General features: G+C 43.0%; 1 protein-coding gene across 1 annotated transcript in view; it reads left to right on the top strand.

The window, feature by feature from the left end:
- Positions 1 to 19,371, top strand: part of NTRK2 (neurotrophic receptor tyrosine kinase 2) — a 320,394-nt gene extending 301,023 nt beyond the window's left edge. The window contains exons 17-18 of the mRNA XM_074995165.1: positions 15,688 to 15,846; positions 18,784 to 19,371. Coding sequence (XP_074851266.1) covers positions 15,688 to 15,846; positions 18,784 to 18,969 — 345 coding nt within the window. The 3' untranslated portion in view covers positions 18,970 to 19,371. The remainder of the gene's footprint in view (positions 1 to 15,687; positions 15,847 to 18,783) is intronic.
- The last annotated feature ends 4,623 nt before the right edge of the window (positions 19,372 to 23,994 follow it).

Raw genomic sequence — 23,994 nt, 5'->3', positions numbered from 1 at the left:
TCTACCAACCCCTGCAACACCATGGAGAAATAGTCCTTTCAGTTTATGTACTCCGAGGCTAGGTGGTCCATGGCCATGATGGGGATGTGCATGCCATCTATTGCCCCACCACAGCTAGGAAACCCCTGGGTAGCAAAGCCATCTACTATGGCCTGTACATCTCCAGGATCACAGTCTTCCTGAGGAGACACTGACAGATTGCATGGGCCACCTCCATCACCACAGACCCCAATGTAGATCTGCCCGAACTGGTTTGCCACAGACCGATAATTGTTGGGTGTTGCAAACTTCCGTCTTGCTTCTTAACTGTTAAATCCTGTCTCATTCTTGTGTTGCTGCACTTCAGAGCAGGTGCCAGCACATCACAAAGTTCAATAGAAGTGGAGCTGTGCATGCAAAAGCACTGCTGGTCGTCCCAGGACTTCAAAACCATATGGTCTTACCAGGGTATGCTGGTCTCATGAGCCCAAAACCGCCACTCCACTGTCAGCAATGCATCCAGGGCAGCCAGGGCAGCCAGCAGCTCTGAGTTCTTGGACTGCAGTTGGAAGATTTGCTCTTTCAAAACATTGTCAGCAGCAGCAGCACCATTATGATACTGAAGCATCAGTGAGCTTTGTAATTGAAGGAAAAACCGCACAACTGCCACTCTGGTTGCCAAAACAATGGGTGCTATGAGTTGGAGCCTTTGGGGATCCATGCTTGCTCTGGAATGTCACAGCAGGAAATGACGCGAGCTCCAGTTCGTTGTCACGTGGTTACTGGTGCTCTGAATTCTGGAACAGTGCTTGGAATTGTGGAATTCGAACATGAAACACCCACAACCAGCTGGGACTAAGACACTGTGAGATAGGTACCCACAATGCACTTCTCACGCTGTCAAACTCGCACAGGGCAATGGGGATGCGAAAAGGCAACACGGAAAAAAAGGGTCAAATTTCAAGAAGCTTTGAGGCCACAATCAAATTGATTCAAAATTGAATTTATCTTGTAGTGTAGATGCAGCTAGAGGAAGAGAAATAGTGCCTATTTCAAAATTGCTAATTCAAAATAGGCTCTGTTTAGACACAGAATGATGCTGTTTCGAAATAAGCCATAACGGGCCCCAATGGTACTATTTCAGAATAGCACTATTGACCCGGAAATGCTGTTTCAAAATAGCTGGGTCCTATTTCAAAATGCATTTTGTGTTTGGTTGTGTTATTTCAAAATCAGATATTTGAAAGAAGATATCTTATTTCGAAATAGGGCTGCAGTCTATCCATAGCCTAAGTGACATAGAGAAGTCTGTGGCAGAGCCAAGAATAGGCTGTAATGTTGACGAACAACTAATCTGTGCATTAAGTACAAGATCATTCCTTTCCCTTCATTATTAGGTGTGGAGACTCAGCAGATGTCTTTTCAATTCTCCATCTTGTAAAGATCTGTGGAGTTAAATGCCTGAGCATCTCACTTTACTGCCTTATGTAGCTAGTGGCTGCTCTGCTAAACTCTTTAGAAGATGGGTCACAAATTAACCCTTCAAAATGTGGGTTGAGAATATCATGCTAAATTCCAAGGCCTAGAACATCTGGGACATTACAGCTGAAAACCACAGTGCTCACTTGCTGTGCAGGTTATAGAAATACTTTTGTGGCTCTTAGGGGAATAGTAAAGCTATGGAACAAGCTCATTCCCTTCCTCCCCTTTTCTCATACGGAGTGACTAGACATGGAGTCAGACGTGCTGTGTTAACCTGCAATAAATTTGATAAAACATGGTCTTCCATGAAAGAAAACTTGGGGAAAGTTGTGATCTCTAGCATTCAGAGGACAGTTTTCAGACTTGATGTTGGGAGTAAAGCTTTCCCTCTGAAGTGTACTGATGCAAACTGATTTGTTTAGCATTTTGCTTAGTCTTCTCAGAATTTGAATTAAAGCAATTATTACTACTATTAGTACTATTACTTTTAGATCTTGACAATACAGTACACTTAGCGTAAAATAACATTATGCCCAAAACCACCAATAAAAACAAATATAAGTTAGCATTTTGACCCTAATAAAGACTATGCAAGGCTGAATTTGCAATCCCACTTTGTTGTTAGACCCTCATTCACCCTAATGAGGATCAGCTGAATTTTATCACGCATTGTTTCTACTACTTGGCAGCTTCTCCATGATCACAACTTTCAATTGCATTGATATAAGTGTAATTACAGCCCTCCAGATGCTTTTATTGAGGTGTTGGTAAAGCATGAGTGGCACTACGATTGCTATTTAAAAAGCACAGAACTCTCTATGTCTTAAAGCTCATAATGCTGGTGTTGAAGTTATCACAGGCAACATATCATAAATGGTGCAGGCTAACAGAATATAGGCTATGTTAGGAACAGGAAGAGGATATCAGGTTTGATAGAATAGCCATTTTCTGAATTAAGTTAATCCTGCCTTCCTCTTTTTTTGATCCTGGTCCTAAATCCCCTCTGTCTCCAGAAACAAACCTAGGTGTCTCAAGATCTGTTCATATATTGTGGTTCAGTTGAACTCCCCTACAATTTATACCATATGGCTATTAGGTTTAGGTTTTGGCTTAGATCCTGATCTACATCTAATCCAGCCCCCTGCTTCAAGCAGGATCAACCCCCACTAAATCATCCCAGCCAGGAACTTGTCAAGCTGGGACTTAAAAACCTTGAGGGATGAAGAATCCACCACCTCTCTAGGCAATGCATTCCAATGCTTCACCACCCTCCTAGTGAAGTAGTTTTTCCTAATATCTAACCTACACCTCTCCCTCTTCAGCTTCAGACCCTTACTCCTTGTTCTGCCATCTGACACCACTGAGAACAGTTTCTCACCCTCCTCTTTAGAGCTCCCCTTCAGGAAGTTGAAGGCTGCTATTAAATCACCCATAAGTCTTCTCTTCTGTAAACTGAACAAACCCAAATCCCTCAGCCTCTCCTCATAGGTCTTGTGCTCTAAGCCCTTAATCATTTTTGTTGCCCTCAGCTGAACCTGCTCCAGCACACCCACATCGTTTTTCTACTGGGGTCCCAAAACTGGACACAGTATTCTAGATGTGGCCTCACCAGTGCCGAGTAGAGGGGAACAACCACTTCTCTAGATCTTCTCAAAACGCTCCTCCTAATGCACCCTAATATGCCTTCTTGGCTACAAGGGCACACTGTTTACTCATATCCAGCCTTTCATCCGCCATAACCCAGGAGGTCCTGAGCTCCCTGGTAGTAGAGGCATGAAGCAGGGTGGCTCCCGACTGGCTGACCAAGTCCCCAGCCCAGGCATAACCCTGCTGGAGCTCTTTGACCTGACTCCTACCTTGGTCAGGAGTTCAGGCAGGGTGATTCCAGGTACTCAGTCCCTTGACCAGCTGGGCGATAGGAGCCACAATCTGCCGCTTCGTGCCCATGACCCGCAGCACCTCCTCCTCCTGCCAGAGACCCATCAGGTCTCGGAGCTCATGCTCCCTCCAAGAGGGGGCATGCTTCCCCCTACCTCCACTGGACCCCTGCATGCCCTGGACATGCCGGGTGCTGGTCATTGCTGTCTGGCAACTGCTCAGGGTGTCACCAAGGCGTGCAGGGTCAGCATGTGCGAGGGCTGCTGCCTGCATGCTTTCAGCTTCCTGCAAGGAGGTTTCCAAGTCCATGCAGCTTTAAGAGCTGCTGAATGAACAGACCATAGAGCCCTGCAGGGGCTGGGCAGCATGTCTCCGCCTAACAGCTGATCGCCACCATGGCGGACCACGCTCTTTTGAAAAAGTGGGACGTGGAGCATCTACACATGTCCTTTTCTGAAAAAAGGCATTGAAAGGGCAGCCTCTTCCTATTTCCTGTTTGGAAGAGAGGTTTCAGTTCCTGCCGTGCCTACCATCGATTTCATGTTTGAAAGAGCATGCAGCGTGTGTATATGTGCTTTGCACTACTTCAAACAGGGGCCTATTCTATCGAGATATTTGCCTAGTGTAGATGCAGCTTGACTGTGCATTGCATGAAGTACTTCCTTTTGTTAGTTTTAAACAAGCTACCTATTAATTTCCTCAAATGACCCCCTAGTTCTTGTGTAATGGGAAGGGGTAAATAACACTTTTCTATTCTCTTTCTCGACAGCATTCATGATTTTATAGACCTCTCTTATATCCCCACTTCATTTCCTATTTTCTAAGCTACATAGTCCTGATCTTTTTATCCCCTCTTCCTATGGATTGGGCCAAACAAACTAGAAGCTTAAAAATTTGGCGGGTCCTAAGCACCTGCGATGACTATTAAAAAAGAAGCCAGTGGTACTCAACACCGCTGAGAGGGACTCAGCACCCTGCAGGAATGCACTTTATGATAGTGTTTTCACCCTTTGATCCTTCTTGGGAAACACTCATTAATTTTGTTTAGCGTTACCCCGGGCTGTGGTTGCATGGAGGCGTAGATATGTAAGGGGAGTGGGTGGGAAAGAGTGTGCTTTAATATATACATTTCTCAGGACACACGGCTTTTTCTCTGATTACAAGCTGCAAATAAGATTTACTTGGACTATATAATGTCAAGAAAAAGGCTGATAATTTCTAAACCCCGTACCTGCTTTTAGAAAAGAATCAAGACTGTAAGTTAAAAATGGACTGCTGCTGTGATGGTGTACAATCTGTTTGTCACATACCCATCGTTGTGGATTGTGTACAAATCACATCACTGCTGCGTGCCTCAGTTTGCCTGTTCGGGGTGTGGAATTTTTTGAGGCTTAAAATTTTGGTGAGGTGCTTTGGGATCCTTAAATGAAATGTAATTTACAGTATTGTGTAAATTATTATTAATGATGAAATGAATGGAATTCTTTAAGTTAAATGTGCTAAAATGTATATTTAAGTCCTGTCCTAAATAATGGTATTTATTCTGAAGTGGAGACTTATTGCTAAATCGTTAATTATGGATAATCAATAAATATATATAGTTAAACCTAGTGACTTGTAATATATATATATATATATATATATATATATATATATATATATATATATATATATATATATATATATAATTTATTTGTCACTTGGCATAGTCACTGTATTTATATATAGAGTTAACTATATATAAGTATAGTACTGTAAATTAAGTACATATATATATGTACAGTGCCAGTGTGCCAAAAGCCAACAGGGGACACATACCTGTCTGAGCACTATTCAGGGGAGTTATGCATCTCCTAGAACTGGAAGGGACCTCAGGAGGTCATCTAGTCCAGTTTCCTACCATCTCAGCAGGACCAAGCACCATCCCTGACATCTATTTGCCCCAGGCCCTAAGTGGCCTCCTGAAGTATTGAACTCACAACCTGAGTTTAGCAGGCTCATGCTCAAACCACTGAGTGATGCCTCCACATGAATGAAATTTTCACAATTCACTCCCAGTGCCCCTTAGAGTTTGTGCTGAACATCTCACAGCCTGGGTCTCTTTTGGTCTAACTGTAGCTTGGCAAGAATGTCATGAGCTCAGACAGTGCTTTCTTTGCAGGTGTCATCACTGATGAATCTGTCTTGCTTTTCCTAGTAAGGGAGACAGCTAGCATTGTGGCACCTGAGGTTTAGTCACCAGAATAGTGATCACACTGCAATCATCTATCATAGTTGTACCAATGTTATTTATTTTCCTGATTGATTCTAATAAAATCAGCACCCAGTCCTACCACAACTGTTCAGTGGTTTTGAGGCATCTAGCCCTGGGGATTATAGTGGGAAAGTTCTCTTTTTAATTTGCTTTTTAAACCTTGTATCACTGATCTGACAAATAAACAATAAATAAGAGAACCATATTTCACAGTTGATAGCCTTCATTAATTTTTAAGGAACAAGTCAAAGAAATGGCTGAAACAAAGCAATCATGGGTACTGTATGATGAGCAAATTTAAGAGCCACTTTAATATTTAATGAGACCAAAAGCCTTTAGCAACTAATCATCTTTTACTGGCACTTGCCCTTTGGCCTGGAAAGTGACTGTGTGTTTCTAAGGGACTAACATTTTTTACTTTCTAATGAATTAGCATTCTTACAGTAAGTAAATGTGGTGGAGTGGAACTGTTTGCTTCTTTAATTTAGTTTAGGAAGCAGGATCTTTGTTCACATATCTTGATATTAATGATACTTCACTGAAAACAATATTTCCCATACTTTGATAGTGCCTTTGCAGCCAAGGGTTATTCATCTTTGTGCTCACACGTGGGTATGCAGTGACTCAGACATGAATGGTCCTTGATTCAGCAAAGCATTAAAGCACATGCATGTGTTGATCCTGAGGCCTTGTTTACAGTACTCAGTTTTATGGATGAAAGTTAATTTTCATCAACAATACAGTGGTGGTGTGCACACTGCTATGTTTCTCCTACCGATTTAACTTTCCTGCTACACTGACATAGTAAAATCACCTTGACAGGCAGCAGCGAGCTTTTTGCAACTAAGTTTGAGTGACAAAGCATCAGTGTAGACTCTGCACTTACTTATGTTGCCCTAACTGGCCTCTGGGAGGTATCTCACAATGCCCATTATGAACACTCTGGTCTGCACAATCAGGGTGACTCGTGAGGGGAGGAAAAAGGGGGACCACTGGTCACATGCCTTCCCAAGCCTGGGGAGAGGCCAGAACAACCCCCTCTGCCCCTTCTCCACCCCTTCCCCACCCTTACTCTGCCCCTGCCTTGCCTTTTCCCCAGCCATTGTGAGCCCCCCACACTCACAGGCAGGGGTGGGAGAAGCAGAGTAAGTCAGCCCCAGCTCACTCGGCTCTCCTGACTGCATAGCTCTGCTTATCACAGTTGAGCATGGGAGCAGTCCCATCTCCTCCCCCAGCCAACGTGCTGGGGGAACAGAGTGAACTAGGGCCACATTGCTGTGCTTCCCCCACCACTATTGGTGACGCAGACAGCTGGATTCCTGATGTGGGGGTGAGCCCCCAACCCCTTGTGAGTCCCCCTGTATTCCCGTAGACTCTGGCCCCACTGGCTGGTGGCCCCTTGCCCCTCTCACCCATGACAACTGCACCTTTTCCCTTTCCAAGTCCTGGGAATTTTTGAAATTTCACTTCCTGTTTGCTCAGCGTCAAGAGTTCACACGGCATCTTCCCCATTGACAAAATGTGCTCAGGAGTCCACCAGAGTTTGGCACCTGCTGGGTCTGAAGGGAGAAGCAGCTATGCAGTTGCAGCTCCGCACTGGCCCTGGGAAATTTCACACCTATTGGCAGATGGCTGGTGGCACAGAGGAGAAGGGGCATGAAAGGGGCAAACAGCAGTGCCGTACTAAGATCAAAGAGCTGAAGCAGGCACCAGAAGGCAAGAGAGGCCAGTCCTCACTCTGATGCAGCATTGAAGACACACCACTTCTACAAGGAGCTGAAGGCAGCAGCAACCCCATCTCCACTGCTGTGAGCCCCACAGAACTTTGAGGGAACTGCGTGCAGTGGCTAGCAGAGTCAGCCCCAGTGATAATGTGGTGGACATGGAGGTGAAGGTGGAGGAGGATGTGGTGGAGGTGCAGTCAGCTAGGACCTCTTTTTGTTCCTGGACAGGCCTAGAGATTCCCACTATTCTGGCTTTGGCTCACCTGACGCAGGACAGGGAGGCTCTGGTAAGTACTTACTTTGTTTTGATGCTGAACAGTGACATGAGTAAAAGGTATCCTTTCCTGTGTTAGATGCTGCCCATGGGATAAGGGATAGAAATTAACAGCATCATGTACTGTTTGTATCTGCCTTTCTTTCCCCAGTGTGGCTACACTGGAATAACAGGTCTGTGGAAAAGTTTGTTAACGCACACTGGGATGTCCTGGGCATCCTCCACAGATTTCTCTAGAAAACATCCCCAAAGGTACTCTGCAATCCTCTGTCCAGGTTTCCTTGGCAGAGCTGCTCTTTTATTTTCCCCATTGTAGGAATCTTTGCTGCACTAATCAGCCAAAGCAGCACACAGGCGAGAGGTATACAGACACAGCCTGAAGCCGCATGTGTGCAGGATATGCAACCTCACATCCTCTGTTGCCCTCAATATTATCAGCTTTGATCGCCCCACCTGTGGAAAATTGTTTTTTTGTTTTTGTTTTTTTTTTTGTTGGCTTTTGTGGATATGCCTTTGAGGGCCAGCTTCTACACAACAGTGGAAAACCTCAGCAGGAGGTGAACAGGTTTCAACAAGTGCTGCAATTGTCTGATCATGCAAGAAGCAAGCACAGTGCATGGAGAGAGACAGTAAATGTAAAACTTAAAATGGATCACCATGAGAGGAGATGGACAGGTGTGGATAATGGAGGAGCAGAAGCGGATGATGAAGTTCATAGAAGACCGAACAGAGATGCGCAGGTCTCTAAGACATCTGTGCTCGAGTCCCCCTGTAGACTATGCAGAAATGTATTCCACACCCTCCCCAAAATCCCCACACACATTCCTCTTATGTTTCTAGCCTGTCACAGTACCCCTTGCACTCCATAACTAGTGACACATTCTAGAATGGCAGCTGGACTTACAGCTATAAGATCCTCATTAGAGAGAGTGCTACTCAGTGTCATGTCCCATGTAAGAAATGGAAAGCTGTGTTTCTGTTTAATGAACATATAGGCTACGTCTACACTAGCACACTACATCGAAGTAACCTGTTTTGACGTAAGAACATCGAAATAGGCTACTTCGACGTGTATCGTCTACACATCCTCCAGGGCTGGTGCCATCGATGTTCAATGTCAAAGCAGCGACAGAGAATGTTGAAAGGAGCCACCCCAAAGGAAATGCAGAGTGTCCACACACACAAGTGCTCCCCATCAAACTAAGGGGCCAGCAAAGCCCCAAGCCGCTCCCTTAAAGGGCCCCTCCCAGACACACTCGGCCTGCACAGCACGAGATCCACAGAGCCGACAACCAGTTGCAGACCCCATGCACGCAGCATGGCCCCCGAGCTGCAGCAGAAGCAGCAGCAGCAGCGGCAGCCAGAAGCCCTGGGCTAAGGGCTGCTGCATACGGTGATCATAGAGCCCTGAAGGGGCTGGACAAAGCGTCTCTCAACCCCTCAGCTGATTGCCGCCATGGAAGACCCCGCTATTTCGATGTAGTGGGACGTGGATCATCTATACATGCCCTACTTCGACGTTGAACGTCGAAGTAGGGAGTATGCCCATCTTCAGATAGGAATAGCGATTTCGACATCTCGCCACCTAACGTTGATTTCAACATCAAAATAGCTCACGGCACGTGTAGACGCGACGCGTACTATTTCGACATTGTGCCAGCTACTTCGAAGTAGCTGGCTAGTGTAGATGCACCCACTGTCTTAAAATTTAATGTTTCTTTATTTGTGTCCTACATATTGTTGTTGAAGCAGAAATCAATACACAGTGACAGTCAGCATATTTGCAGATGACAATGTATGCTCAGGCAGGAATCATTACAGGGGTCATTCAAGGTGACAAGTAAGCAATGCCCTCACATCCTCTGTTGCATTACAGAAGGATAACTTATTCGGGCTCATTATCAAAATGCTGCCTCAAAGTCTTCCTAATTCTAGCAGTCCAGCCCACCTGGGGAAAATTTTCCCTCTTGGACTCATAAATATTACGTAGAGCACATCAGGCTGTTATGACAATAGGAATATATTTCCCACTGAGGCCTAACCTGCCAAAAAGGAAGCACCAGCCAGCCTTTAATAGGCTAAATGCACATTCAGTGGTCATTCTACACCTGCTCAGCTTGTTGTTGAAACACTTCCTGCAGAAACATTTCTGATCTATCATTTCTGCAGGAGCAGAAACTGTGGACATGCTTTGCCGACACAAGGAGCCTTGCATGAACATGCACAAGTGATATAATTACAGCAGTATATCAGTGGTGATGAAACTTAGGTCAACTTAAATCTGTAGTATAGACAGGTTTCCAGTGTAAGGCTTCATGAGCTATGGGAGTAAGGAGTAGGCTGGGTCTCCCAGGACTACTGTGTGCATTTCCACAATACCTACTGGAGTCTTCACTTTTGGGAAAAAAAGTCATTGCATACCTTTCTGTGTTTCTGAAGATGCATGAGTCATGCACCTAATATAATGACCCTGTCTTGATGTCATTGAAGTGGCTCTGGTGGTCCACTAGCACCTGCAGTACCTTTGAGAAGTAGTCCCTTCTGTTGATGTACTCTGTTGCAAGATGGTTTGGGGCCAAAATTGACATACGTGTGCAATCTATCACTGCACAGCAACTAGGGAATCCCGTTTCAGCAAAGCCATCCACTATTCACCGCGCACTGTGAAGAATCACAGTCCTTCATAGCGGGGCAATTAATGGCTCTGCACACTTGTGTTCCTGCAACATCCCCAGTGGAGTTCCCAGCTCCAAACTGATTCACATCTGACCAGTAGAAGTCTGAAGTTGCCAGTTTCCACCAGGTGATTGCCAATCACTTTTCCACCATGAAGGTAGCTCTCCTGTCATCAGTCTTGCACCGCAGTGCAGGGGCAGGTTTTGCATACAGTTCCTGGAAGGTAGTTTTATCCATCCAAAAGTTCTGCAGCCATTGTTCCTCGCTCCATACCAGCATCACAATCTAATCCCACCACTCAGTGCTTGTTTCTTGAGGCTAATGATGATCCACCACATGAATTGTTTCTTTCCATGCAAAGCAGAGCAGGCACCTCAAATTCATTTGCAGGCTTGCAGCTCATAAAATACCGTGGGATCAGCTGTGTAAAGTTCATAATGATCATTACAAGACTGAAGAGCAGCACAGAATCCATGCTTTCAGGCAGAGATGGTGAGTGCAACATTTATGGGGGAAGTTGAAAAACAGCACAAAATGCTGTAGGAAGCTGCTGGGCTGATGAGGTGGAGACAACTGCATTATTGGGTGGAGAGCTTGTCGCCATTGTGATCCATTCCCAGAATGCCTAATGTCAGAAAGTGGTGATTTGCACAGTATGATAGCTCCCCACCATTCTCTGCTCCGTCAACCTGTGCTAGAGCACCAAGTGTGGACATGCTCTGCCAACATAAGGAGCCTTGCATGAATATGCACAGGTGAAAGAACTACAGCAGCACATTAGTGATGATAAAACTTAAGTCAACTTAACTCTGTAATGTAGACATGGCCTTAGTCAAGAAAGTGCTAAAGCACATGATTGATGTTCAGCACATTCTTACACCACATTGAAGTATGAGGGAGTTAGGTTCTAATTTAGATAGATACTTACATATGGTCTTAAATGGAATGCACAAGGTCATAATTCTGTCATCATGACATAGCAAGGAATGGAGTTTAACCCTGACTTCCAGTCTTCATACCTACTAGCCACCACTCTCTCCCACATTATCTCAGTTGAGAGATAGCAGAAAAATGCCTGGTAATTAAGAACACATGCCTATGTAAGTTGAGACACTTCTATGTATTTTTATGGAAACAATAAGGATCTGCTGTGCCGTTTTTAAAAAAAATAAAAAAAAGAGAAGCCAGCATTCATCCATCTCCCCACTCCCCCAGACAATGCTGCGCCTGCGGCTGCTGAGGTGCCAGTACTCAGTACCTGCAAGTACTAGCACAAGAAAAGGATTGACAGTCTGTATCTGTTATGACAGCACATGCAGCACCAACAATATATTTTTGCATGCTACTGTAAAAGTCAAGTGCTGACAAATATATGGGAAAAGATTTTCCAGTTGCTTTAGAAGCAATCTGAACTCTGACTGAACTTTCATTAGTCTCTCCTATCATTCACTGTTTTGACATCAAAATGAGGAAAATATTATTTCTAGAAACTTACAGAAAGTGCCCGAAAGAGAAATGATCTTTTCAAAGAATTGAATATGGAAAAGAAAAGAAAAAAGAAAAGACCTTGAGCAGATCACTGCAGATTATGTAACACTGGGAAGGAAGATCAAGGAATATGGAGTGCAAGTGGTATTCTCATCCATCCTCCCTGTTGTAGGAAGAGGTCCACGTAAGGATTGTCCAATCATGGAAGTAAACGTGTGATTGCACAAGTGGTGTAGGAGAGAGGGCTTTGGTTTCTTCGACCATGGGATTCTGTTTTGGGCACAAGGACTGCTAGGAAGAGATGTGATCCACCTAGCAAAGAGCCTCTTTGCAGGCAGGCTTGCAAACCTAGCAAGGAGGGCTTTAAACTAGGTTCGTCAGGGGACATAAGCCCTGAGGTAAGTGGGGTACTGGGAGGAAACACAAGGAGGCAGGAATAACAAAAGAGGACACTTGATTCAAAAGGAGAAGGTAGGCCAATCAGCTAATTACCTAAGGTGTTTGTACACAAATGAAAGAAGACTGGGAAACAAACAGGAAGAATTAGAAGCCCTGGCACAGTCAAAGAAGTATGAGGTGATTGGAATAATGGAGACTTGGTGGGATCACTCGCATAACTGGAGCGTGGTCATGGAAGGATAAAACTGTAGAGGAAGAACAGATGGGAGAAAAGGAGTAGGAGTGGAGCTGTATGTAAGAGACCAGTATGATTACTCAGAGTTCCAGTATACAGTGGGAGAAAAGCCTGTTGAGAGTCTTTGAGTTAAGGTTACTGGCGGAAGCAACAGAGGTGTTGTTGTGGTTGGGGTCTGCTGCAGACCTGTGGATAACGTAGTTGAGCTTTTCTTCAGACAACTAAGAGAAGCTTCCAGATCACAGGCCCTGGTTCTCATGGGGGGCTTGAATCACCCTGACATCTCTTGGGAGACCAATACAGGAGCACACAGACAATCCAGGAAGTTTCTGGAACATCCTCCTGGTGGCAGCAAGCCACCAAATATCTTATCCACTGGGGGACACTCAGTCTTCGAGCCCTAACCGTGCACAAGTTAGGACATGGTACTGCTTGGCAGCATGGTCAGCACCGAACGGCAGGCACATTGTTTTACTGGGTCAGGGTCTACCCACATGATGTGGCTGAGCATGGGAAAGACCCTGACTGCATGGCACCTGTGTGGGAGGGAGGTTCGCACACAAATGTAAACTGCTGAGAAGTTTCCCAGCCTCTTATGCAAGTATGACCCCCACAGCAGCCTTGCTGCCATGTGGTGGCGCCAGGCAGCGCAACAAAAAATATCAAGTGTGGAAACAGAACTGCAAACTCCTTGCTTGGGTTATTTGTAACGGGTAGATGCGCTCACAGTGCTGATAGCAAAGAAAGAAAGACATTTCTCAGGCTCTCATACAAACATGAGCCCACAGCCACAGGCTTCTTGGTCCCAATGTGAATTTCATGGTCTTCATGTCACCTAATTCCTGTGCACCTGAGAGCAGCAGCCAGAGCGGAGCAATGAGGGGCATTGTGGGTTGCATATGGGACACCTCTGGAAGCTAATAAATTTGATTTTAAGATGTGGTGCTTCTACACTGGCTTTTAATAGAACTTCTGAATTCGAGCTTGACACTATACCTGTCAGGTACCGACGATATTACCGCTCCCTCAATTGAACTAATGGTATTTACAGTGAAGACAGTCACATGGTAATATCAAGCTACCTGCCTTATATTCAAATTTATCCCATAGTGTAGACATAGCCTATCATTCTAGGTGCTTCAGTAGTCTGCCAATACAGGATTTGATTCCAATAATTACAGGTCACTGTTAGCAAGTTAATTACTCCAAAAGAGTGAGAGTTTTTTAAGGCTATGCAGAAAGGCATGAATAATTTATAATAAAAAAGTCATTTGATAAAATTTACACATTTTTGGCCGTGTCTACACTAGCCCCAAACTTCGAAATGGCTATGTAAATGGCCATTTTGAAGTTTACTAATGAAGCACTGAAATACATATTCAGTGCCTCATTAGCATGCGGGCAGCCGCGGAGCTTTGAAATTGACGCGGCTTGCCGCCACGCAGCTCGTCCCGATGGGGCTCCTTTTCGAAAGGACCCTGCCTACTTTGAAGTCCCCTTATTCCCATCTGCTCACAGGAATAAGGGGATTTCAAAGTAGGCAGGGTCCTTTCGAAAAGGAGCCCCCTCTGGATGAGCTGCGCGGCGGCGAGCTGCGTCAATTTCGAAGTGCCGTGGCCGCCCGCATGCTAATGAGGTGCTGAATATGTATTTCAGCGCTTCATTAGTAAACTTCAAAATGGCCATTTACATGGCCATTTTGAAGTTTGGGGCTAGTGTAGACACAGCCTTTATCTCAGAAAATTATCCACAAACAGGGTGCAGAATTCTTTTATATTTAAATTATTGAAAACCATTTGTAAATTTCTTCCGTGCATAAATTTTGGTCTGCAATAATTCATGAAATATTCATCGTGAATATATTAAAAAAGCACATCGCATTAATCCCCCATCCTTCAATGGAATATGGGTGATGAAGAATCAAGATTGTAATTAGATATGTTATATGACAGTGAAGTTCTTTCTTCATTGGGTGGCTGACGTACTTAAATAAAAACAGAACAAGTTTTGAATTGCAGATTTAACTGTAAAATCTGCAAACTGAGATTCACATTGTTGCTTAGTTTTTTTATGCAATTATGAAAGCCACAGTTTGTTATTTTACATTTTGGCATTCTAATTTTGGCAAATCAAGGTTGCACCTCCCAAAACTGGGATTCTCAATAGAACCACAGATGGTACCGGAGCAGAATGTCCCAAGACAGGAGCCTATTAGGAGAAAAGTGGCTGGAAGCACTGCTGGGTAGCAGCCCAGTGACAGTGGGTCCAGCATCCCTGTGCAGGGGATCCCAGGAGCTTGTGTCCCTGGGCTGGAGCCCATGGGACTAGGGCCAGTGGTGCATCTGGAAGCCCAGCAGGAGCTGGAGCCAGTACCCATGAGCCAGGGATGTGTCTGGCAGCCCAGCTCGTGCTGGAGCTGGCCTCCACAGGACCAGAGGCTGGGGTCATGTCCAGCAGCCAGGCCACAGCTGGGGTTGGGGCCAGCAGCTGGGGCTGGCATCAGCCCAGAAGGGACCGGGGCTTTGGCCATAGGTAAGGTGGCCACTGGGGCTGGAGGTTGCGGGACTGAGGGCAAAAGAGTCAGGGAAGCATAGAGCCAGCAGAGGGGCAACAGGCTGCGGGGCCACAGGCAGGGGACATAAACACAGTCATGAACACAGTCAGAGCGAATATGTATGAATGATCGCAGATTTTTTTGTAGGTGAATATCAATTCTCCCATCCCAGCTCACATTCAGGTCTTCATAGGAGGAAAGGAGAAGTCTTGTGGGACCAGCTTGGAATTGGGAACTACGAGATAAATCACCTTCGACAAGAATCTCCATATCGAAAGACTGCTGGGGAGTCAGTGGGGTTTGATGTGGGACAGGGCAATGTCTGCACAGGATTCATTACCTTAGTGTCTCTGTTGTGTAAATGAGAACAATAATACTAACCTACCTCACAGTGTGTTCTTAATTTTTGTTCATTAAAGGTTCTGCAGTGCTCTGAGTCCCTCTGACAAGAAGGTGCTAAATAAGTCCAAAAAATCTGTATGTGATTCAGAAACAATTTCTTTGAAGGCACCATAATACTGAGCAATCACTCTTGGTAGTAATTGATACTGACTTGCATTGATTAAGAGATGAATTTATGATTATAGGAAATAGCATCTTGCCAATTTGCTGTTACAAGCCCTTTAAAGTTAACAGGCAGAAATAAAAACTATCACTGCCAGTCCCCAAGGTCAGCTCCCACATGCACTTCATCACCAGGAATCCATAAGAATACTTTTAAACAAATTTGTTCTTTTCCATCAGGTTGGTGGTCACACCATGTTGCCCATTCGTTGGATGCCTCCTGAGAGTATCATGTACAGGAAGTTCACCACAGAAAGTGATGTCTGGAGCTTAGGGGTCGTTTTATGGGAAATCTTCACCTATGGCAAACAACCCTGGTATCAGCTCTCGAACAATGAGGTGTGTATTATGCACTGTGAATAACAAAATGTGTTTGAGATGGTGGAATTTAATTAAAGATATGGATGTCATAAGGGAATCACTTTCTGATTGGAAAGGATAGCACAAAAGCTGCAGTATTATTTACTATAAAAATCAGTATACACTTGCCAACCCTGATGATATTATTGCAAGTGTCATGGTTTGGGTTCATTTTATAAGGGTTTATTAATTATGTCATGAAGGCTGAGTCTACATGGGGGAAGTATTGCCAGCAGCTTCATGCTAATGAGCGGTCTTGCAATTGCAAATGGCTGCTCATTAGCATAATCTTGCAGCTAATTAGCATAGCTGTGCAAGATCTTGCCGCGGGCAAAAGCTGCTGCTGGCAGTAAACAGGCCCTGTAGACATGCCTGTGCCAGCAAAACCCCCCTCTGGCATAAGAGGACATAATGGGGCATAAACTCAGGCATAAGGAGCTGGCAACAGAGGGGGGTTTTGCCAGCAGATGCATGTCTACACGGCCTGTTTACTACCCGCAGCAGCTTCTGCCAGCAGTGAAATCTCACACAGCTATGCTAATTAGCTGTGAAATTATGCTAATGAGTGGCCATTTGCAATTGTGAGACTGCTCATTAGCATGAAGCTGTCGGCAATACTTCTCTGTGTAGACCGAGCCTAAGAGAGAAGCGTATTCTCCCAGCAGAACACAAGAAAATTATGGGGCAAGCTGGAGCCTGCCAGTGTAATGGAGGAGAAAAATGAGGTGAAAGATGTTATCGCCTTGCTAAAGAAAGGGAAAGGAGTATTTTCTGACCAACTTCTGGCAGTCTCTACTACTGGTATCAGGCAGTGCGTGTAAGTAACTCAAGAACAATACTGCTGTCCCACACCAGACTATAGCAAATTGAGGGGCCCTGGAAGCTCTTTGCAGCTTAGAAAAACTCTGCCAGAGATGATCCTTTGTAAGCACTACTGTTCACCACCTACCACGGTGATGTCTCTGTGAACATGTGGGCAGGGAGTCTTCTGAATGAGAGAGTTAATGCAGCATGTGACATGGAGTCTGTATGACAAATGTACCAGAACTGTCAGTAGTTAGGGTATTTGTGTTCAGTCTCACCCGAAGCTAGTGTAGGTGTGGAAGACCTCAGAATGACTTATCCTGTTAAGTAGGGTGAAGGGCATCGGTCCCTTCAAGTTAAAATTTTGGGACTTTGATCAAACACATCAATTGGAACATTGTTGCCCATGATTTATCACTTCAGTAGAGAGAGAATTTCAGTCTACCAGGCTGCCGATTTAGCCCCTTTCTTAAGAAAGAAATTAATTCCCACTGAGGGCTATTCTACAGAAGAAAGTTGTATTAGTATTAGGCAACATATTAATGTAAGGTACTATAGCTATTCCAGTGTACTCTCCATGAGGACCTTCTTATTCCTGTCTAAAATTGCCTTTTTTCTGTTTTACTTGATGTCATTTTGGAAGCGATAAAGCCACTTTTATTGCAGAATAATAGCGTCCACCTGGCAAGTTATACCAGTACAATTATAAAAACAAAAAGTAGTCAAGTAGCACTTTAAAGACTAGCAAAATAATTTATTAGGTGAGCTTTCATGGGACAGACCCACTTCTTCAGACTTCTTGGTTTGAAGAAGTGGGTCTGTCCCATGAAAGTTCACCTAATAAATTATTTTGCTAGTCTTTAAAGTGCTACTTGACTACTTTTTATTTTGATAGTATATAGACTAGCACGGGTCCCTCTCTGTTACAGTACAATTATAGTGATTTAACTATATCAATAGTACCTGTGAAATGTTCCTTTATAGAAAGGTCTCTTCATATTGGTGAGCTAATTTCAGAAGGTCAGGGAGTTATTTGAGAAAAGTGTCTATGAGCTCAAGTGGATATCCAGCCTTTGCCTGAATATGGTATCTTGGGTCTGCAAAACTGCAGGGAGAGGTTCACAGAGCATTCTTCTCATGCAGCTGCATGATTAGGGAAGTTCTGCAATGCCCAGGAGCTTTGGGGTGTATTACATCTGGGGGTGTATTAACTATGATACAGATTCTCTTCGCGACTCAGGGGGACAGCATCCCCTCAGACACATCCATGCTTCCCACTTCTGCCATTGACCTGCTTCTTCACAAGGGCAGATTCCTGGACTTCCAAAGATTTCTCCAGAGATCTATATACAATGGTTGTTGTCTCAGAGGAGACTGTTGCCTCATTTCTTCCACATGAGGGGGTATATCTTGGGTGATGAGCTTGCTCCAGGATCATATAATACACCTGGGCTATGTCTACACTAGAAGCATCTGTCAACAGAGGCACCTCGCTGGAACCTCTGTCGACACATTGCTGCTATAGGCAACTTGCTCTGTTAACAGAGAATTGCCAGGCTGCACTGCCCTCTGGTGCCAGAAAGAGGGATGGCAGCTCTGCAAACAGGTCTGCCAACAGACGTGTCCACACTGGATTTGTGCCAATAGCACTCTGTCGACAGAGTGTTGTGCGTCAAATTCTGGGGGATAACTCTGTTGAGGCAAAAACAGAGTTCTGTTGAGACTCTGTCAGCTGAAGGATTTATAAGTGTAGATGCTCCCAGGGTGCTGTCGACAGAAATCTCCAGTGTGTAGACACAGCCCTGCTGTATGATGGATTAAAAGCACCATAGAAGAGAGAAGAATTCTTCCTGCCATGAAGAATTTTCTGTCTAAAGCTACAAATGAGTACAGAGCAAACAGGGACAGAATTTCCCCCAGAGCATCTAGGGGTCTTTGTAGATCTGATGATTCATGGATCAGAGGATTTTTGGAAGCTCTTAAAGGAAGGAGTTTGAGGGTGTTGAGCAAAACTTAATTGGGAGATTGTCCCAAATGTAAGTTTCTAATGCCCTGTCTGAGCTAGACATAAAAGTGATGGTCCATTGATTCTTTTCTTTGCTTTCTCATTAGGTGATCGAGTGCATCACTCAGGGCCGAGTTCTGCAGCGGCCTCGCACGTGCCCAAAGGAAGTATATGACCTGATGCTGGGTTGCTGGCAAAGGGAGCCTCACATGAGGCTCAACATCAAAGAAATCCATTTGCTCCTTCAGAACTTGGCCAAGGCTTCTCCAGTTTACCTGGATATTCTAGGCTAAAGCCTCCTACCATTTCCTCTTATGGGCTGCGTGAATGAATGTGTTCGGCTGCCGATGAACTCCATCAAAGTATGTTCTTAACTCTGACAGTAGCAATGGCAAAGATGCAGAGAAGCTTTCAAAGGGCAAGCAATGTGCACTTCCCCCTCTGTAGACACAGTATTGACTTTTTGACATCGCTGAGATGTATCTCTTTCTCTGTTCCTCTCATTTTCTCTCTTCTTCTATCCAATCTGGCTTCTGCGTTATTGTAACTCTGCATAGACAAAGGCCTTAAAAAGCTGATCTGTTATATCAGCAGATACTCCAGATTGCCCACCACAACTAACAATGCCTTGTTGTATTCTTGCCTTTGATGTGGATGAAAAAAAGGGAAAAAATCATTTGACTCGAACTTTGTGACTTCTGCTGTACAGATACTGGGAGTTTCTATTGATTCACCTCTACTTTTTTGCTTCGGCATGTGGGTGGAAAAAGAAGACTGGTGTTCTCTGTGGGAAGTGTATTTCTAGCTGAGATAAAGCCAGATAGAAAACAGCACTGGGTGATCTGCTATATGGAGGAACACTGCGATCAGATGGTATCTAATCCTTCTCAAAAACACTGAAATGATTGAATGGAAGGAGAGGATTCTGTGCTTTCCTCTGGGATCCCGTGTGGGGAGTAAAGGGATTGTTTAAAGAGTGTGCTGGGTTAGCACTTTTCATCACCAGATCTAGTACAATGGTGTACGGTAAAAAAGGAAAAGTTGCTGCCTGCATTGCACTAAACTACATAAAACTATGATAAGCTAATTACAATCCCTCAGCTTGTCTTAGAGTAGGATGTGGTGATAGCACTGGTATAAAAATGTTCTCCAGCTAGCCTTTGGTAAGACAAGCTGGAGCTCAGCTTACTAATGCACAGTCTGCATTTCAGGGTCAAGCATTGAAGCTTAGGACTTTGATCAGGCAGGACAAGTTGCAGACACTGAGGCAAGCTGTAGATACTGTGCTTGTCAGGCAGCATATTCCTACTGCTTTCCTTCTCCATTCCCATATTTTCACTGTGCAAGCAAAATTGTGCATGGTCTTCGTCGATTAATGCCCTTTGTGCAGAAACTATTGCTCATCTTGTACACTCTGATAGGAATAGCGAATCCATAAAGATATAACATATTTAATTAGAAGGAGCTAATGGCGGCCATTAGCTACATTCAGGTGTCCTTACCTTGTTACAGGTATGATAGGCTGATACGACACAAATAATTTAAAACATGGAAATGGTAGGTTACGTTTGAGCCATGGCAGGGGAAGATAGAATTAAGTCCCTGGAGACTGCTCAGTGTGATCCTGTGGTTATCACAGCATTCATAGCATACAGACCCTGACTTCATCAGCACTTTCTGGTTGATATAGTGGTGTCATTCCCAGCATCCACTCTTCCCTAATTTATTTATGTCTGGTTGGAGAGGCATTGTGTGCATACAGTATATGCATGGCCACTGTGCAGATGGCAAGTGCATGGGCATCTTTGTTTATTTTTCAAACAGATGCTGAAGATTTAAAATTTAGATTTAGAATTATTTTTCTTATGAACTTTACAAATGGAAACAAATCTTACCTGTTCCTCAAGAACATTTGCCTCCCTCTGTGAGGGGGCTTTCGCTGCAAAAAATTGTCCTTTTAGAAAAAAATGAGCCAGATCAAAGAGTAATAGTTCTTCATCTTTGTGTTGTGGCTATTTAATTTAATACATTAAGCATTTTATTTTTGTAAGTGTTTCCCATAATATGTTAATATATAATTTGCTTGCATAAATTATTTATTAAGGCACTTTCTTTTTTTACTTCAGTGGCTTTTAAAGCCAGTTCATAGAGCTTTGGAACATTTTCAGAAATAAAACTGTTGACTTGACAGTGATGGAATCGAACCCTCCTCTTTGTCAGTGGGGAAGAAAAGCATTAAAAATAAACTTAACAATGTAACTATAAAGCCATATGCAGTATTTCTTTAAGGAACCAGGTGTGATTTCTGAACTACTAGAACTGAAAATTAAAAACAAAAACAAAAACAAACAAAAGCCAGAGGAAGATTCATACAAAGTGGACTTTAGGATTTTATCCAGTCTGTCTTAGTAGTTTCAGTAGCAATAGCCCTGTTAGAAAGATTGAATACTCAAGGAAACCCATTCTCTTGAGGGCCTGTGTTTTATGGTAAATAAGAATTTCAGTTTTGATATAACAGAAAGTGGAAAAGAAAATGTAAAAGTAGCCAAGTCCACTGAGACTACACTGTTAGTGTAAAGAGGGAAAGGCTGTGTCTGGGAAAGGTGTCTTCCTTTTGTCTCCAAGATATTGTTGTCTTTGATTAATGGCGCTGACCTGAAAGCAAACAGGTAAGTTTTACAAGAACTGTCAGATTGTATACCAAAAATGAAAAAAAAAATGTAGTTTGACGTAGTGGCATCCTTCTTTACATTATTAAAAGAGCATACTAGAATCATGTATATGGAAAATATAGTGTGTTAGAATACACTGTGGAACAGCGTATAAGTATGTCAAACTTAAGGGACCAAATGTTCTATAGAGCCAACATATGGATAAAATTGGCCTATATAACACGTGTGAACAGTAGGGCATAAAAGCTATCATCAGTGTAGACTAGCTATTAACTAAAGCTAAATCAGTTTTTGAATTCATTCATAAGGAGTGTAAGTATAGCAAAATGGTTAGAAAAGAGAAGAAATATGTACCAGTGGCAATGAGGGTGAGTGTATGTATAGACATTTGTCGTGCTTGCAATTTCTGCTAAATCTTGTATACTGAGCAAATATGACAATCAGGCTCATTACAAAATCTTTCTGGACTATGCTACAGACCGATCACACACACACATATATATATGTGTGTGTGTTTACATAGGTTATGTATATATTCATTGATATGTATATGTGTGTTATAAATATTTGATTTATACATATGCAAACATGCAAATACATTATGTGTGATTGTGTGTATATGTATAAATTTACATATACATATATTCTAACAGATGATAATTAGGGTACAGTGTTACTAATAGACTGATGAAGTCTGCTAAATAACCAAAATCCTTTTCTCCTTTAATATTTCTTTTTCTATGTTTATAAGATTTAACTTTTTATGTGAATGCAGTTCCTCATGGATGGAAGAAATAATACTAGAATGCCAGAGACCTTTTGAAGAATCAACATTTTTTTTCCAAATGATTGTGTAAATGCAGTCCCTCCATTATTGTCTAATTAATTGATTTCTCATGGAGAAATGAATGGCTTCAAACTTCATAGAGGAGAGTTTGGTTTAAAATCATTTCTGTTTTTGTGCAGTTATTGTTGTAATATTCAACCACTGTACTACAGCTCCACTGGCGTTTTGCACTTCTCTTCAGTTACAACATAATTCCAAGAATGAGCTGGAATTTTCAGACTGCAACACAACTGGTAGAACAATGGTGAGAACTCCAAAACCCTGCAGTAATAATAGCAGCAGCTAGTGTTGGGAATTTCCCACATTCACTCTTTCACCCTCAGTAAATCTGCAGAACTCAGCAACCAGCTGTGGCAAACAGTATTTGTGAAGCAACAGCACCACACGATGCATGATAGAACTTCTTTTTACATAGGAGTTCATTCATTTTGATTTATAAACCACTATATTGTCTCTGCTCTTTGAAGATATTTTTGTTTTGGTTGATACAGACTTTCACAAAACACTTTAAATATAAAAGAAACATCCCAATAAAGCAATGGAGTCACTGGCTGACTAAATTATAATGACATACCTAATAATAAGACTGTCTTCAGGTTGTTACAGCCTGTAAAAGAAATTCAAATATTGCTGTAAAAATGTAGGGGTAGGGTGTGGTTGAGGTTTCCGGTTGAAGATGAAGCTTTTGATAGCACAGGAAGCTATATTTTGCTGTTGTCAGGACTAGGATGAACCACTGCTGCTCTGAGTCAAGAGGTCCTTGAGCCTTAGTTGATTTATTTATTTATTTTAACTTTCTTTTCTCTTTTTTTTCCTACATTCATCACAAATATGAAGCAAAAAAAAAAACTACAATGTTGCAGGGAAAACACTGTGAATTTCACAACCAACCGACTATTTTGCCATCTTTTTAAAGTATGTCTCAGGAGAAGAAATGGGAAATGATGGGTATATTATTTTATCGTCTATGCATTCTAGGCCAGGTCTGGGGGTGGGGGGGGCTGTTTGCTTGTAGAAAGCTCTGAGTGAAGATTGGCTGAAATGTATTTTATATACACCGAATACTCTGGACGAGCATGGCAGAAGCTGCTTGTAGCAAGGCTGTTTGGCAGGAAGGCGTAAGGAGACAAAAATCAAATCAAGTCTTTCAGAGGCCTATATCTTGCAGCTTATCTGTATTGTTCTTTAACTTAATGAAAAACAAATGCTGAACAAGCAGCTGAGAATGTTTTATATACAAGTAATTCAATTCAGTGTGGATGTTTAATTACATCACCAATAGAAAAAGTTTCAAGTTATTATGAAATATTTGCCCCAGCCCCACTCTCTACCTATACTTCATGTGTATGTATATATGTATATTTCAAAATACCACTCTCTCTCTCTCAAGAAAGAGAGTGAGTGGGCGATACCTAGATATAAATATAGATAGCTATATTGTCACTAAAACTGTGATCTGGTGTTTAGAGCTATCTTTCTCTTTTCTTTTCATTTTTATTTTTCAATGTGATGTCTCTGTGCAGATATTTAGTGGTTCTTGTTTTGCAATTTGTTATAGAATTCCATTATTTTAAAAGACCCTTTGCATCTTGGCTGATTTTGAAGTGATGCCTGAGTATCAGTGTTAAAAGGTTTGTGAATCATGTGACCAGCTTCTGTCAACATGACATGGAAAGTCTCTTGTACTACAGTGTATTTAATACAAATGATGTCTTTCAATAAAGTGTCATCCAAAAGAAAGACTGTAAGTGATACAACAATAATTACTTTAAAAATGTATGCAATTTCCATGAAATGCA

This window comes from Carettochelys insculpta, chromosome 5 (genome assembly GCF_033958435.1).
Source record: "Carettochelys insculpta isolate YL-2023 chromosome 5, ASM3395843v1, whole genome shotgun sequence".
NCBI classification, from domain to species: domain Eukaryota; kingdom Metazoa; phylum Chordata; order Testudines; family Carettochelyidae; genus Carettochelys; species Carettochelys insculpta.
Note: the sequence above shows the minus strand (reverse complement) of the source record. Positions and strands in the feature narration are given on the sequence as shown.